The sequence below is a fragment of the Lepidochelys kempii genome, chromosome 1, assembly GCF_965140265.1.
Source record: "Lepidochelys kempii isolate rLepKem1 chromosome 1, rLepKem1.hap2, whole genome shotgun sequence".
Classification (NCBI taxonomy): domain Eukaryota; kingdom Metazoa; phylum Chordata; order Testudines; family Cheloniidae; genus Lepidochelys; species Lepidochelys kempii.
This window is the reverse complement of record NC_133256.1, coordinates 289,362,430-289,380,113: the sequence shown is the minus strand read 5'-3', so window position 1 is coordinate 289,380,113 and position 17,684 is coordinate 289,362,430. Positions and strand designations below refer to the sequence as shown.

Below are 17,684 nucleotides of genomic sequence, written 5' to 3'. Positions count from 1 at the left end.
ACATCCTCTACAGTGAAGACCAATGCAAAAAATTCATTTAAATTCTCTGCAATGGCCTTGTCTTCCTTGAGTGCTTCTTTAGCACCTCAATCATCCAGTTGCCCACTGACTGTTTGGCAGGCTTCCTGCTTCTGATGTACTTTGTTTCTGAGTCTCTTGCTAGTAGCTCTTCAAATTCTTTTTTGGCCTGCCTAATTATACTTTTACACTTGACTTGCCAGAGTTTATGCTCCTTTTTATTTTCATCACTAGTATTTGACTTCCAATTTTTAAAGAATGCATTTTTGCCTCCAACCATCTCTTTTACTCTGTTTAGCTATGGTGATTTTTTTTTTTTGTTCCTCTATTTTTTTAATATGGGATATACATTTAATTTGAGTCTCTATTATAGTGTTTTTAAAAAGTTTCCACGCAGGCATTTCACTCAGGGTCACACGGCTGGTGGTGACACAATCCCTTACTGGTCTGAATTGAACCCCAAAACGTCACAGTGACATACCAGAGATGTTCCTTTCAGGAAGGAGGTAACTGACATATATCTCCCTGTTTGGCCAGTTGTGTATTTTATGACTCACGCTGCATGCCTATTTGCATAGTGAGCCAGGTGAAAATTGAGAGATTGTAAAATCTAAATAGAAGGGAAATCGACTGGAAGAAACAAAAAGCTGGGTTGGTGTATCTTTGAATACAAAGAAACACACTGAATCCTTCACCTTGGAGACAGACTGTCTCCTGAAAGGGTCACAGCCAGCTTGATTGTAAAGCGCTGCAAGAATTTTGGGTGAGCAATACTTTACTAAACATGAGAGTTAATCTGGGCTCTAGAATGTGTGTTATAATTTCATTTTATATGTAGCCATTTGTTTCCAATATTCCTACTTACTACTACTTGAATCTCTTTGCTTTGTTAAACAAATTTATACTTGATTTCACTATAAACAAATCTAAGTGCTGTGAGTTAAGTGGAGCAGTGATCTGAGATTAAACTGGTAAACCGAGGTGTAGTATTTCTTTGGCAGTAGTGTATCAGTGAATACTGTGAGTGTCCAGTGGAACAGGGGTTGGATGCTCCAGGGCAAGCTTGAGGATTGAAGTGCGCCTATCACTAATCTGAGAGTGACAGCAGGGCCTGTGAGGCCTAGAACATAGTGCTTGTGTTGCCTGTGGCTGGTGGGGTTAGGGAGCTGACCCCCAGCAGTCACAGACAAGGCTTCTTCATGCTAAAGGCAGGTGATACTGAGGTGCCCCACAACTTTGGTCACCCACTTTACTGTTCCTTTAGTTGACTGTGGTCCCCATGCTGGATATGGGACCTGCAGTTACCTGTTTATGCAAAGGGGAAGGGGACACAGGATACACACTGGAGCCAAGATGATAGATGAGAGAGAGAGGGCAGAAGAACCTGGTTACTGACATAAGTAACAAGATTTTTTGTTCTCTCATGGGAGGGAGGGATGCTGGGTGGAGGAACTGCATATGCGGAGTTGTATATTTATTTGCAGTGAGTGGCCCAGCAAATGGGTGGGAGAAGGAGGTAAATGAACTTAGCTTAAAAAGTGAGCCATGGCCCTTTGAACGCCCTGACTCTTTGTATATACCTCAGGTTACTGAGCCAGTCACCCAAAAGACCTTGTCCCATTATGTGTGCATAGTGACTTGGAAGCCTAAATCTTAAGCACTTTTGAAAATTTTACTATGTCAGAAGGATGTTCTATCCATCCTGTGTTCCATCCATAGTCGTAGCTTGCGAAAGGTATCAAAATAATTGCTTGTGGTAGAGACAGAAAATGTTTACATTAAGTTGCCTGCCCCTGGGGATGGACTAATGTAAAATCGTTTGCTAAAGTATATTTTCTACTGATGTGCCTAATCCAGTTTTAGCAGTCACTTCAATTAAAAAAATGGAAAACTAAATATACTGTAAATGCCACACAAGGGCGAAGTACAGTTGGAAGTGTGTACAAGAGCAAACCTAGTACAAATAAATTACATTCTGAGACGAGAGAGATGTAGGGAGTTACCATCCAACATCAAAACATAATGCCCAGGCAAGTGGCTGTCTACAATGTACAGCACTCTGAAGGCCAAGGCAAATGACTCAAATCCTGTGTATGTGTAAAGGTTAAATAGAAACAATAGAACAATATTTGTTCTCCTTGCGGTAAATCCCATAGACAAAGACTCAGGTTCCTGGGTTGTCAGGTTGAGCCTGGGTGAGGAATAGTGTAGCTCAAAACTGATAAACAAAAAAGTAAACTATTTTATGGACCCGATCAAGATGATGGAGTATCTGGCATGGGCCTCCTACTGCTTTGTATGACACATAGTAAGTGTTCCTGCATGGGAAGAATAATTGCAATTTTTAGAATTCTCATTATCAAACAACAACATTATTATTTGTATTACAGTAGCACCTACGAGCCTCAAGCAAGGTTGAATTATGCAAGCCTCTGTAAATACAAATAGTAAGAGACAGTCTCTACCCCCAAACAGTTTACTATCTAAATAGACAAATGGTGGGAGAAAGAATCATCATCTCATTTTACAGGGAACTGAGGCACAGAGATATTAAGTGATTTACCCAAACCAATACAGGTAATCTGTTATGGCTGGAAATTGAACCTAGATGTCCTGAGTCATCTTTCTACCCCCTTCAGTTTTATTACAGATGTAACCCTTCTGCCAGTCAGAGTTGGCAGCAACAAGGGCTGGGTTCAGTATACAACACAAAACCAGCTCAAGACCCCACCCAGTGACCTGGGATAATTACACACCACCCCCTGGGCACCTCTAAGAGGCAACACTTCCCATTTTGAAAGCACAGAGTCTGAGTGTTACAAAGAAACTTTTAATAAAAGGAGGGAAGTTACCCAGCAAAAAACAGACAAAAGGAAGTACTTCTTCACACAAGGTATAGTCAACCTGTGGAACTCATAGCCAGGGGATGTTGTTAAGGCCAAAACCATTACTGGGTTGAGAAAAGAATTAGATAAGTTCATGGAAGATAGACACATCAATTGTTATTAGCCAAGATGGTCAGGGATGCAACACCATTCTCTGGGTGTCCCTAAACCTCTGACTGCCAGAAGCTGGGACTGGATGACAGGGGATGGGTCACTTGATAATTGCCCCATTCTGTTCATTTCCTTTGAAGCACCTGGCATTTGCCACTGTAGGAAGACAGGATATTGGGCTAGATCAGAGGTTCTCAAACTGGGAGTCGGGATCCCTCGGGGGGTCGTGAGGTTATTACATGCGGGGTCATGAGCTGTTAGCCTCTACTCCAAACCTGCTTTGCCTCCAGCATTTATAATGGTGTTAAATATATCTTAAAAAGTGTTTTTAATTAATAAGGGGGGGGGTCGCACTCAGAAGCTTGCTATGTGAAAGGGTCCACCAGTACAAAAGTTTGAGAATCAGTGGGCTAGATGGACCATTGGTCTGACCCAGTATGTTCGTTCTTATGTTCTTGTGACCCTACAGCCTTAAATGGTCTGCCGTTGTGGCTCACAGCCCAGACACTAATAGCGAGCAGGCAAGTATGCAATTCCCTGAGTGGCTGTGTGCTGTGCAGCCCTAGTTCAGGTCTCTGACCCAAGCAGCCTGCCTACAACACAACAGCCCCACCTGGTTTGCTACTTGCAGGGTGTCCCCAACACACTCTCAGTCCCAAATTTCCCCCAAACCATCTGCCCTGAAGTGTCCAGCCCTCTCCTAGCACACTTGGAGTAATAATAAGGGTCACTGCCCCTTTAAAGAGACAAAAGCACATAGGAGGCCCATGCCAGATACTCCATCATCTTGGTCGGGTCCATAAAATAGTTTACTTTTTTGTTTACCAGTTTTGAGCTATACTATTCCTCACCCAGGCTCAGCCTGACAGCCCAGGAACTTGAGTCTTTGTCTATGGGATATATTTAGTTTTCCATTTTTTTAACTGAAGTGACTGCTAAAACTGGATTAGGCACTTCAGTAGAAAATATATTTTAGCAAACAATTTTACATTAATCCATCCTCAGGGGCAGGCAACTTAATGTAAACATTTTTTGTCTCTACCATAAGCAATTCTTTTGATACCTTTAACTGGAGTTGACAATCACTTAAATTCAAACATAGGGACTGGGCTGGTTGAGATTATAAGTAAAACCAAGTTTATTTAATCAAAAGTGAGAGGTTTTAAGTAAATTCAAGTACAAGGGATAAAGACAAAATGGTTAGAAGCAAACAAAAGTAAAAATACACTTTCTAATGGTAAAGATGTAACTTAACAAGCTACCGTCTTTATTCAAGGTAGATTACTTACCAATCTTTCCGCTTTGCAACCACAGCTGACTTTCTCTCAGTCAGGATCTTCCCTGGAAGTACAAGGCTCTGGTTTCCCTTGTCTTCCTAGGTGAAAGATGCCAAAATGGCTCTGTTTCCCCTTATATTTCTCAGAGTTCATTGACTCTGTTTCAAGAGGCAGGATGACCTCATGCTGTTCTTCTCTTCCTGTGGACTTTCCATCTTCCTACTGATTTGTCTGTAAATTGGGCTTCCATTGTTTTGATTCCACAATATTACCTTCCCTCCTGTCTGGGAGAAAACCTGTTTCACCTTTTGTTTGGTCAGACTTTAAAGCATAATATCAGTAAGTATCCATAATTCCTTGTATAATGTTTATATATATATTATATATTTCACAACGATATTGATCATGTAATATGTCACAAGCTTTCAGAAAAGATGCTGCTTGATATACTTTTATAATACAGTAAAACTGTATACAATCAGTTGATTCTATTGCTTATTATTTGAGGTTCAGACCCCCTTCCACACTTACTAGGCTGATGGTTTTGTTTACCTTTTATGTAAAGGTACCTAAATTCTCTCTGCCTGATGACCAGGCTGGTCAGACAAAAAAATACACATTTCATTGTATATGGGGACTGAGCTTATGCACTGCTTGCCAAACATGTTTTAAGAACATAATTTTAGCACATACCCATAACTTTTGGTGTACACACCACATATATACATTATGCAAGAATATTAATAATCAGTGAGTTATTAGTTTTCCAATGATATATTATATGCCATCTTTTGGGTATATATAACATCACAACAGAGTGTAAAGTGTAGTGAGTCTTTCAGTCCTGACAAGAGTTGCTGACACACAGTAATGAACCATCAATGTGCCTCTTTGTTAGTCACCTCCTGGTGACCTGCCTTAACTCCAAAACCTTAAGAGCATAATTTTCCATATAGATCAATAACTTCTTAATTATGATCTGTACATATATTTTGCAGTGATTATGATAATCAGTGGGCTCTTGGCAGAGACCTGACATGCTATGCTTTGCTAAACTATTATGCAGATATCCAACCTAAGGGATACCTGTAAAATTCAATGCACCCTCTGTGCCTGCTGCCAGTTTGCACCAAGGGGTAGCTAGGTCACAGTGGGTACCTTTTATTCCTCAAAATTGTACTATGAAGAATAGCACCAACTGGAGCTTCTCTGATCCCAGATCTGGCATGGGACAATGGGTGACTGAAGGAGCATAGATGGGCAATGCAAATAGAATCAACTAATATTTTACCGTGTTCTTGACTTCTTGTTGTCTTTTCATCTTGAGGAATAATGGGATGAGATTGCCGTAGTATTTATTGTGATACTAGCATGATTTGACTATGACTATAACAATACAAAATCTGTGTAATTTGTGGCACAAATGTCTGCTGGAATCATTACAATGCTTACGGGTAAGCAATAATGCATGACATGAAATAAATGTTTCAGGTATTTAGTTTTAAAATGATCCATCTATTGTTTTGACTATAATTAAACCAGCAGAATTTGAATTCTCACTGGCAACTGCATTTTCGAGTCTCAAGACATTTGTCACAAGTCACTGCATTGTGTAGTGATCCAGACCTACAACATTCTGCCAAATTATGTAAAGCAATTATATAACTCTTTCCTAGTTGCTCCTGCTCCTTGACGTTCTGATTAAATGTGGTTCTTGTGGCTCTTCAGTTCCTTCTTATCATAATGTAATCTCGTAGCCTGTTTCTAGTTGAAAGTCTGCCTTGTGTTTCCGTGTGTTCTAAAGTGGTGGGAAAAAAAAATCAGGTTTTCCCACTTTATCAGAGGAGTATTTTTAACTGATTTTCTTTTTTACTCAAAGGGGAAGTTACTCTGAAACTTTCAAATCAGTAGTTCCATATGGATCATTTTTCTTGAGTAAAATGAAATTGTTCTAGAGAGGGAGTTCAAATAGCCACACTGCAATTTGCTCTCTGAAAAGTCGTATGTACCTGTGTATGTGAAGTGTGACAGTTTCAGTCTGCTACTTAAATTATCTTGATTTTTGTGTTTAGTTTGTTCCTGTTGCAAAGTATTTAGGCAGCTGGCAGTTCAGATACCACACACTATTATAGATTGCAAGAACCCCAAGAGCAGAACCTCAAGCTCAAGTAACTTATATTACAGAACCTGGTTTTCAGAAGTGCTCGTCACTTGCAGCTCCAGAGTGCTTAGCAGCAGTTCTGAAAATCTGATCCTACAAACACAAGTAATTTTACACACGGAAGTAGTCCCAATGAATTGAGACTATTCAGACATGTAACATTACTTATATGCATAACTGTTTACAGGATTGGGGCCGAAGTGTATAAACTGGATTTTTGTCATTTCCTTGCATCTCCTTGTGGTCATAGCTATTACTACACAAATCTCATACTATGGGAAGTAGTGGAAAGAGGCTGCCACTAATGTAGCCTGTTCAGTGAGAGTTTTTGTATTATGTGAGGAGCTAATTTTTGTAAAAAGGCTTAGCTCTACAAGACTCTGCAAAACCAATAATATAGTACTCTAACAATTATGTTTTCAAAGGTGTTGAATTCTACTCAGTTACCACAGAAGCCAATATTTATAATAGGCATTCTATTGATTTACAAAGAAATACAATATTCATACTAATAGAGACTTGAGCATCTGAACTAGTAGCAACAGAGGGATATTCATACATGTAATTTACTTGAATCATCAGTGCTATCAGGTAATAGTAGTCTGACTATAATAACTACTTTAAAATATATTAAAGTTTTAACCCTGTGGCATAAGCAACCTAGATTTTCAGAGTGTTGCAAAAATACTTTTAAAGAGCTTCAATCCATAAAGGCTGCATAATACTGTCAATGCAGAGACTTCCACATATGTTTTATTGATGTTAATAAGATGCAGCCATAAATTCTTACCTATTCTGATGAGAATGTACTAATGAATTAAGAATAGAGTTTGGATACGCAAGAAAGATTTGCAAAGGTACAGATGGGAATTAGGGCCCAGGTCCTCAAAGGTATATTGGCTCCTAATTTCCATTGAAATCAATGGAAGTTAGGATCTTAAATACCTTCAAAATCTGGATCTAGGTGCCCAAATTTCAAAGGGCGGTGTGTGCCTAATTTCCTTAGAAAATCTCCCCCTTATTTTTTTCTCACTATACCAAATAAGAATCTAAAAATATAATCGTGGCTTTCAAAAATCTTGTGGCCTAGAGAAGAAATGTTTCAACAGCACTGTTCTCTGCTAATGTCTCATTTACTGATGGAAATGTCAGATTACCCATCCATAAATCTGGTAATCTAATCAAGGCTATCCCAAAAAAACTAGTCAAGCAAATAAAATACATATTTTGTGCTAGTTAGACTAATACTGCTCAACTCATGGCTCTTGAGCCAGATGCAGCCTTTCATAGCAAAGAAAACAGCTGTAGTCTTGGGCTTGAATAAAGCATCACACCACAGCCTAGTTCACTATAACAGGAAGTATACTAGAGGAAAAAAATCTTAAAATGTACATTACTAGAATAAAATTAAATGTTCTAAATGCCACCTAATGATTTAAAATGCTGAAGGTGAACACACAAATCTGATAAATACATTTAATGTATCAATCTACAGTTCTCCACTTGAGGTAAAAATCATTTAGTCTTGATGGGTGCTTTCCTGTAACTTGGGTGACAAAAAAGAGGTGTCCTTATTCTTTGCTCTGCTAAAGCAAGCATGATAAACTAAAGTAAATAATTTATATTAAAATTGTATTTGCATTCACTATCACATGAAGTTATTTTAATGGCTCATGTTTCTCAACAGTCAACTTGTACAAAGATCTTGTTATACTCATTAATGTGGACCAGATTCTGATCACCTTAGCATCTTATTCTACAAGTAGTCCCATTGCACAACTTGTGCAATAATATGCTATCAGAATTTGACCAGACATGAATTTAAAAAATCAAGTTACATTAAATTGTCTGACAATCATGAAATAAATGGGACTTGTGTGATAAGCATGTTGAGTCCATTAAAGTATGGTGAAAACATACACCTCATTCCGTTCCTATTTTTGACAAAAATACCCTATCAACAGATCTTTTAAAAATATTCCTCCTCAGTGAAACAGTTTATAGTGTGTTCCTACTAAGAAAACAATTGCATACACTGCTGCACTTTTCCCTAAATACTCATTCAGGGATTTGGTCACATAAATTGCAAATAGGGAGGCACTAGGTTCCACTACATCTACAGCAGGTGAAAACTTATTACTTACATTTGTTGCCAATGTAATATAACTTGCTGCAGTGTTTGTTGATTTTTCAGACCTATACTAACATAACAGCAAGTCCCCTAGGACTTCATTAAAATTATGATAAAGCAAATTGGGAGTAGGAGATGTCCCAAATTTTTTCAGAGGTGGGACAGTTCAATTCTCTGTATGATTTGATCAGCGTGGATCTACAAGAATCATGTTTTAAAAGTTATGCAATGCACAGTCCAGGAACACTGGAAATATGCCCATCCCTAGAGGAAGGAAAGAGAGGACACGATGGTACTAAGCACTTGTCTACAGTTACAGCATTGCGGCTGCCCCGCTGTAGCACTTCGTGAAGACGCTACCTATGCCAACAGGAGAGCTTCTCCCATTGGCATAGGTACTCCATTTCCTCAGGAGGCAGTAGCTATGTTGATAACAGAAGTCTTCCCGTCAACATAGCACTATCCACTCTGGAAGTTAGGTTAGTATAAATGCATTACTCAGGGGTGTAGATTTTCCACATACCATAACAACATAGTTATACTGACATGTTTGTAGTGTCCAGGCCCATGTAGCTTGATTAGGAGCTGTATTCAGGCCTTTCTTATGATATAGTGACTAATTCTAGCTGATGTAGTATAGTTTACTCCTAGTAGCAGGGCAGAATAACATACTGTTATTTTCAGTGAGACAGTTTAATGTAGGATGTATGCAATTTTCAAATTATGATTTTACATAGTTAACATTTCCCCAGTTTGAGCTTCTTAGCGTGAAAGGGGATTTGTGTCATACTTAAAGTACATAATGCAAAGTAGTTACCATGATCCAGGATGCTGCAGTAGCATATCCTATGTTGAGATTGAAGTTTATAAACAACTGTCACTCAATTGTTAACTCCAATTGGTCAATTACCAGTTTCCATTTTGTTTCAAAACAAACTTTCCATAAAGATAATAGTTTTGTATCTTACACTTTAATCCTTAAATATTAGGTCATATGTCCCAGCATAAAAATGAGATTGAGCACAGGTTTAATCCAGATAAAATCAGGTGTATGAGCATGCAGAGAAAGCACCCAGAACAAGTGAGTTGCAGTAAAACAGCATCAGTTGGAAGAAAGGCACTAATTGTAAATCAGACTAGTCACTGAGAAACTTTTGAAAGCCTGGGCTGCAAATAGCAGCTTTTTTCCCCTTTGTGCAGCGTGACCGTTGTCACTTATGCATTAGTTTACTGTGCTCTAGTCCATTCAGGTACTGTAGGCCAGAAATTCAGCACCCTGTAACACCAGTGCTGTCTCAGCTGTCTGATGTTTTCTGGCTGACATTAAAAGTGCAAGCATTTATCTTTAAAGGTCTAAGTAGTTTGGTCAAGGTCACGAGACCATTCCTTTCCTTCTGTACATGGAATCAATACAGACACTAGTGCTTTATATGTACAACAGAAAGTTGTAAAGTGTTCTTTGAGGGACTCTCAACTCCTAATTCTTTCTTCCCCACTTGGTCCATATTTGTGGACATTCCAGACATACTGGAAGACTTTCTCCCCACAGAAGACAGCTGAAGGAAGAGACAGAAGGAATGTATGGGGTGGGAATAACTTTTGATTATATAAGTGGTGAGAAGCAGATGTGGGTGGCCGAGTATGTTTTAAATATTGAAAGTGTAGATATATTTTAGAACATTGGAAAGGTTCAGTATGCAAGCAACAACCAATAGGCAAGGCTGTTAACTCCAGGGATGAGGGTCTGTTGAAAAGTATTATAAATTTTTGTAAATTTTCATTGACGTGCACAATAAATGTTGACACTAAGGGCATATCTTCACTAGGAACGTGGCTGTCTAGTCGTGGCACCAGCAAGGGGCACTCCCAGCGCTGGTACACTTTACAGCACTGAAACTTGCAGCACTATAAAGTGGTAGTGTATACAAAGCCTAATAGTCATTAACCAAGTGCACAACAAAGCAGGATTAAAATCCCTTAGACTGAAAAGCTCAAAGCAGCTTTAACTATGAACTACACATGCCTCTATATTCATACTTATGCAGCTTTCACATGAAGAAAAATTAAGATGCAAAACTGTCATAGAACTACAGCAACAAGCCTCTCAGTTGGAGTTTAAAACTTCTTCCCTCCCGTGGCTGTCCATGCAGTAGTAAGTGTTCTAAGCAGCATTTCCTTCAAAACTAGGTCTTGCAAATTAGAGTCAAAGAGCTTTCCAATAAGAATTTTATTGTAACACAGAGCAAACAGAATGTTCTTGCACTTAGAAGAATGTATTTGGTCTCTTGGTGGTGAAACGTGGTTTGTGCTGACGACGCAGAACTCTGTGTGGCAGAGGGAACTTGATTTTCGAATCCTGTAAGGGAGAAAGTGTTAGTTTTCATTTATATCGATCTTGCAATTATCTCAGGTCATACACACACTATGAAAAATAAGTCACGATAAGTGAATTAGAAAGTTCAACTTCTAACCTTCATATCTAATCTGTATTAGATATCAGAGCAACAAGCATTTCCATGGATCAGGGTTACTAGAAGCTAGAAACAACTGAAGGCTACTGTTTCTAAGCTCTTTGGGGGAAGGGACTGTCTTTTTATTCTGTGTTTTTACAGCACCTCACACAATGAGGTCCTGGGTAATACAAATATAAGACATAACTACTAACACCTTTCTATACAGAGCTGCCTTTTCTGCAAGTTAAGATAACTATATTGAAATAAGCCTGTTTCAGCATAGCTGTAAGACTAGATGTACTTTTTGTACTTAAAACAGCTCACTCACAGCACGTGAGTACGGAAAGAAATCAAACTGATTTTGATCAGTAGTTTCACTCAACTAGTTCTAGCACTAAAGGACCCATGATTCCAAGTTACAACAGCATACATGCAAGTTTGACTCAATACATCTCTGCTATATAAAATAATTGTTGGACTGCAATGCAACACTCTGTATTTTTAATCGGCATAGTACATCCTGTAAACTTAGTGCAAACTTCTAGGTAAGAGATTTTGTCTCATCTTGTGTGTTACAATGAGCACCACCAACCACTGTTTTACTTTGTTTCACTTACATGGAATTGCTTGACTGCAGGTCTACGGCACTTGCTAGCAGCAATCTCCTCAACCTTCATGATCTGAATAGAGTGAGCACGAGCACGATGGCGGGCACCCATATCACGGTCTGTAACATCAGGGTGATGTTAACATTATCTCATTTACTTTAAACAACACAATTCACAATATTTTTTCATCTCCACTGTGCAGTTTGAAATTGCTTACATGTAGCATGTTTTCTTAAACAGAGGTCCTTACTATGAAATTCATTATTCTTGCATATTGTATTTAACAGCTGACTTGCACAGTATAATTGAAACTGCAGCTTGGTAATACATTTTTTCCTATACTTTTCCTACAGTTATTCTAGTCAGGAAGATTATTAACAGAGGAGCAACAGTCTCTACTGAAGCTTTTCATTATAAGTCAGGTGCTGACACCTCCCACATACACCAGAATTCTTCAAAAAAGGTACAATTCTGCATGTGTAGTCCACATTTTTTGGGCAAGAAGTTAGTGAATCAGGAGCTATACTTAAAATTATGGAATACTGGACAATGTAAGTTGGGTACAATAACTATTTCCATACTTTCAAATGGCTGAGTTATTCTTTAAGTATAACAACCCCAAGTTTCTAGCTTTTTTAAAAAAGTCACTAACTTTAGCACTGTTCAAAGTCCTCGATTAATACAAGAAATATGCAAGGGCCTGATAGACCTGAAGGTTCACATTTGAAATAGATTCTCAAAGAAATCTGAAGCCATCTTTATACCTCAAAGCAAGGGCTCCAATTATTGGTGCTCATCATGTATAAACCACATACACAACATTAAGTACAGTTTAACCTTTTTGTTCAGTAATTCTGTGGATACCAGGATCTCAAGTGCTAATTACCAGTTTCAAAAGACATTGCTATCTCACCATATTATTGTGCCTACTACAATGCTCTCAAAGGCAAAACACACATTTCCATATAAATCCTCAGCTTTCAGGAGTTTACAACTCAGATGTAAGATGGGCATTCAAGGAATTCTGACCAAGCTCTCAACTATATTGCTTGAACCAGATTAGATTACTATTCTATGAGTATTTTAGATAACTGCTGAGTTTAAAACTTAATTTGATAAAATGAGTTAATTTAACAGAGAATATGCAGAAAGTTTTATGTTGGACCTTCAGTTTCACTTTCAAAAGCATGTCAGCTCTTGAAAGGCGACAAGGTACATATGATATTTGCACACATGACAAGAACACTATTACTAAAAATAATATTCTTTGGGTTTTTGTGTGCAAAGTGTTTTAAACACAAATTAAAATGCACTAGTAATGTTATATTGAGAATGAAAAAAATATCACCCACTATAGTAACTGCACATGGAATCTGAGGTAGCCCCAGATATCTCAACACAACAGATCATTAGTCTATCAGATTTAATAATTTTATTAAGATGTTGAAGTAAAAAGAAAACAGTACAGAGTTTAAGCATAGAAGTTTCTGGATATCAGGGAATAAGGTACAGATCATCAAGGGGTGCGAAATTCGGTTTAGGAACGGGTGGCGTAAGGAATACATAATATGCAGTCTCCCCGATTGGGGGTAAAAGTTTAACAGGTCAAACAAAGTACAGACATTGAGATATGGGGGTATGTTGTTCATATAATGGCTACGTTCATGTGTGGAGTATAACAAGTGGATACGATGATGAGGATGGATTTACCCTCATTTGGTGGGATTTAATGTTAAATTGAGTTTATGGTTCCAGTTCATATGGTCCAATGGAAAAAGTCTCAGTCCTTTTCCCATAGTTGATGCACGATGTCGTACCGGCTCACACTTAAGGTCTACTTGTGACCCTTTGTAAACAGAGGGTATGAGGTCTTTTTGGCCAACACACCAGTTATCTTCTATACAAAAGATTTCAGGCAATTCAGTTCCCGCAAAAATTCACTCCATTACAAAACATAAAGGTATTTTCCACATGGCGTAGATGATAAACTATTAATATGCTCCATATGGCCAAATGAAATATATCTGAATTTCCTCACTTTGGTGCTTGTAAGACTTCAACAAGAACATTAAAAAGTAATCAAGTCCAAAATACTATTAAGTGTTGTGCAAAAAAGAAGGGTGAGCCTTAGTGATTCTTCCAAAAATATTTTCCGAGGAACCAATAATTTTTATTTTTAACAATTTTTGAGCACTCAAGTATGATGCAAGAAATAACCTGAACTGGAAGAGCATCAAACTAGAACTTTACACAACTGTATAACCAAAACAGCTTCTTTAATTTTACTAAAAATTAAAAAAAAAATTTTTTTTTTTTGCAGAAGCTAAGCATAAACAGTTTCAGAAGGGTATGTTCAAAAGAGGTTTAAGAGAATAAGAAATACTGGTTGGGGGAAAGTCTCCAGCAATCACTACTAGTCGGGTGTTCAAATAGTTCCAACCATTTTAATTTGCTTTTCAAAGAATCTAGTTGTACTGTTATTTGAATGCAGTCACCACCTTCACCAAGGTTTTCCTATATATCTATTTCAATTTCTCAAATGCTGCATGAGATCTTACACATACTACTGTTAAAAGATTATTCTTTGTTCCAACAAATATTTACTTACAGCACTGTGTAACAGCACCAGCAGTTGTCAAGTCCCTGTATTCCCTGTACATGTTGTGGGTTCCACTACGAGAATCATAGCGTAGCCAGATACCAAAGTTTTTCACCCGCAAAGGGGACTTTTCAAATACCTGAGGTTATAAAAGTGAAGAAAGAACCAGAGATAAAAACATTACCTCACTGATGCACTGTGTATTGAATAATAAAACAGCAGCTTGGGAGAACACCACATTAAACTTCTAGTTGAAGCATATTGCAGAATTCTATCATCTTGGGAGTTTTTTGTTTTTACACACACAATCATTTTTTTTTTTTTGGTCATCAATCATGGTAAAGGGTAGGTGAGTAGATTTTTCTACCCAGGTAAGTAAGCAGCTTTCCAAAGGGAGGAGGACAGATTTTTCAGAGACACAGAGTGATTTAGGAGTACAAGTCCCTGTTACTTTCAGCATGACTTTCCCTAGTCACTTTTGAAAACTATGCTTCAATTATCAGGTTAGCCCCAAAACTTAGATTTTATTTAAAAAAAAAAAAAAATCAGATTAAATCTAATTGTTTCAGTTACTTTTTAAAATTCCAATTGAGGGAAGAGTAAGAGAGAGTGTGCCAATGATGAAAATATGTTTTACAAAAAGAAAATTTCATTTTAATATCATGGACTTTGCAACAGGGATGGTATAGAATTACAAAACAGATTAGAATTAGAAGGTTTAGACGAATCTCAAATCTGACATATACCAAAGTAAGCCAGGGAACAGTTTTACAATTATGATGTTGACCACTTAAAAATGAAACCAGTCTTGAAAACAGACCTTAGAGCAAGTATTTTCTAAGCAGGAAATAAAATATTAGTTCTCTATTACTGTATTTTTTGGAGGTGGGGAAGGGACCAGCAGTAGCGTAGTTTATGTCTAAGGATTATCTGTCATGATTTTGCAAGGCTGATCTAATGCATTTAGTTTTAAAATATTCATGGTTCCTAATTATTGTGGAAAGTAGAAGTTCGATTTTCAGGTACACAAAATGTGACAGGTGAAAAGTTTAATTTCACTGTCAGTGACATGATAAGCTCTTTTATAAATAATTCCATTCCAATATATAAAAACAACTAAAATCCCAAAAATTTCCAAGACCACGTATTTTTTTTTCTTTTTAAGACCATACCTGTCCACAGTACACAATTTCTCCAGAAGACTTCTTCATCTTCTTCAGCTGAGACACAAAGTACCAGAAACGGGACTTGGCAACAACATGATTAGGAGCAAAGATACGCATCCGATAAAGGGGTGGTGTCGGACATTTAGGAGTAGGAAGGCATCGCCCAACAACTTTGTACTCCCTCAGCTACAAACGAGAGAGAGAGAGAATGAAAAAACCCTCCAATGTTCAGAGGCAAAAGCAAGACAGTTTTAGCCCTACAGCGAGGCGCGAGATCGCATAAGCAGTGATGTATGTAGGAAGCCCCCAGCTACTGCAGACAGCAATGCTGAGGGAAGCAGCTTACAGCTGAGAGTCCCACGGACAATAAACACTATGGCCGAGTCCAGCTCTCCTACAGGATCTCGCCAGGCCCTTCGCTTCCACAAGCGCTTCGGCTCCTCTTATTCCCCGCGGAGAGCATCACTCAGGAAGAGCAACGGCCTTCAGGCTTTGCGCGCTGTACAATGGGGTCAGAGCCTCTTGCGGCACTCGCTCTAACCAGAAAGCCGCGAGCGATTACGGGGCCTCGAGACCCGGCTGCCTAGGTCCTGGCCCGGCCAGGCCGTGCGCTCCCGCCAGGCCTCGGAGCATGGCCGCGGTCTGCGGGGCCTGAAGGGGGAGCGTCTGGGGCACACGCGGCCTGCGCGGAGACGAACCCAGACCCGCCTCTCGTAACCCGGCGCCTGAGGCCGGCCCCAACGAAGGGGGCGCCTGCTGGCTGCGGCGCCGCTCTGCGCGGCCTCCCCAGCCTCACGTTCTGGGCGGCCGCCATGTTGGCCGCTCGCTCCCTGAGGAAAAGATGCGGCGACCCGGACGGGCAGGACCCGCCAGAACGGCCCGAGTACCAGTGACGAGCCTTCCCCACCCCCAAACCCGGGCCGAGGCCGCCCAGCCGCAACCCGCTAGGCCCGGCGCGCCACGCTTACAGTGCCCGACGCCTTCATAGTGCTGCCTCGCTCGCTGCCACCCAGAAAAGGAAGGGACGCCTGCGCTCCAGCCTCACGTCACCCCCTCCGCAGGAAGGGACGCCCGCTTAATCATGCTAAACGCCTATTGGTTGCACGAAAGACTCCTACTGGTCGTAGCATCAGTCAATCAAAGCTCAGACAAGCTTCTATTGGCCTCCTTGGCCTTCTGTTGGCCTCCCTGGGCTTCCCTGCTGGTGGCTGGAGCAATGACTCCCTTAGGCTGCTGTGGGGGGCATTGGCAGCCTACCCCGGGCCTGCAGAGGGAGAAGCAAGGACACCACCACCACCACCTATGGGTCCCTGCTGCCAGGCTGGCTGACTGCTGCTGGCAGCTGCGGCTGTTACTGCGTGGGAGCCGTTAGCTAACTGTTGTAAAGCGCTTTGGATAAGAGCGCTTGATTAAAAAAAAATGTAAAAAAACATTGGGGTGCAAGTTCTGGCCAGGAGCTAGGGTGAGGGAGGGGGCTCAGGGTTGAGGCAGGAGGTTGGGATGTGAAGCTCTTACCTGGGGCAGTTCCTGTTTGGTGTGAGGGGTGCAGGAGGGAATGGCGGCGGGGGGGTGCAGGAGCTCCCGCTTGGTGCTCAGGGTGGAGATGTGTGTGTGTGTGGGGGGGGGGGGGTTGCAGGAGTCAGGGAATGGGGGGCCTGGGTAGGTGTGGAGGTGCAGGAGTCAGGGCTGGGGGTATGTGGTGGGGTGCAGGAGTCAGGGTGGGCAGAGGCCTGGGGGTGTGGGCTGGGGTCACGGAGGCAGTGGTGAGCTGGAGCTGGTTCGCACTAGTTTGCTGGAACCAGTTGTTAAATTTAGAAGCGAGGGACAACCGGTTCTAAAAGGGCTAATAAATTTAACAACCTGTCAAAAGTGGCACCTTAGGCGCCGACTCCGTGGGTGCTCCAGGGCTGGAGCACCCATGGGGAAAATTTGTTGGGTGCAGAGCACCCACCAGCAGCTCCCCGCCTGGCCCCAGCTCACCTCCGCTCCACCTCTGCCTCCTCCCCTGAGTGTGCCACCCCGCTCTGCTTCTCTCCCCCACCCCCCGATTTCCTGCGAATCAGCTGTTCACGCGGGAAGCCTGGGAGGGCTGAGAAGCAAGGGGTTGTTTCGGGCTCAGGCCGAAGGAGGCGGAGCGGAGGTGAGCTGGGGTGGGGGGGCACGAGGAGGGCTGCCCATGACGCAGCAGGTAACCCCAGGGGGCGCGCAGGGGAACTGCTCCCTGCCCCAGCTCGCCTCCACCTCCCTGGGCCTGAGTGCGAAGCCACCACTTGCT

General features: G+C 40.8%; 1 protein-coding gene and 1 non-coding gene across 2 annotated transcripts; both read right to left on the bottom strand.

Moving 5' to 3' along the window:
• Positions 1-10,795: 10,795 nt before the first annotated feature.
• Positions 10,796-16,484, bottom strand: RPL18A (ribosomal protein L18a). Its single transcript, XM_073327895.1, has 5 exons — positions 16,378-16,484; positions 15,416-15,595; positions 14,253-14,382; positions 11,654-11,763; positions 10,796-10,939 (listed from the first exon to the last, which is right to left on the bottom strand). Exons 1-5 carry the CDS (start codon positions 16,393-16,395, stop codon positions 10,847-10,849), a joined length of 531 nt encoding a protein of 176 aa, XP_073183996.1. The 5' UTR covers positions 16,396-16,484; the 3' UTR covers positions 10,796-10,846.
• On the bottom strand, positions 12,799-12,930 carry LOC140905695 (small nucleolar RNA SNORA68). Its single transcript, XR_012156933.1, has one exon. It is a non-coding gene; the product is annotated as a small nucleolar RNA SNORA68 (small nucleolar RNA).
• Positions 16,485-17,684: the final 1,200 nt, after the last annotated feature.

Bases quoted from the DNA above. Each gene is read 5' to 3' on its own strand.
- RPL18A (XM_073327895.1), bottom strand. The intron at 14,383-15,415 runs GTATGGTCTTAA...TTATAACCTCAG, and splicing joins AAATTGTGTACTGTGGACAG to GTATTTGAAAAGTCCCCTTT. The intron at 11,764-14,252 runs GTAAGTAAATAT...CTGATGTTACAG, and splicing joins TGGTGCTGTTACACAGTGCT to ACCGTGATATGGGTGCCCGC.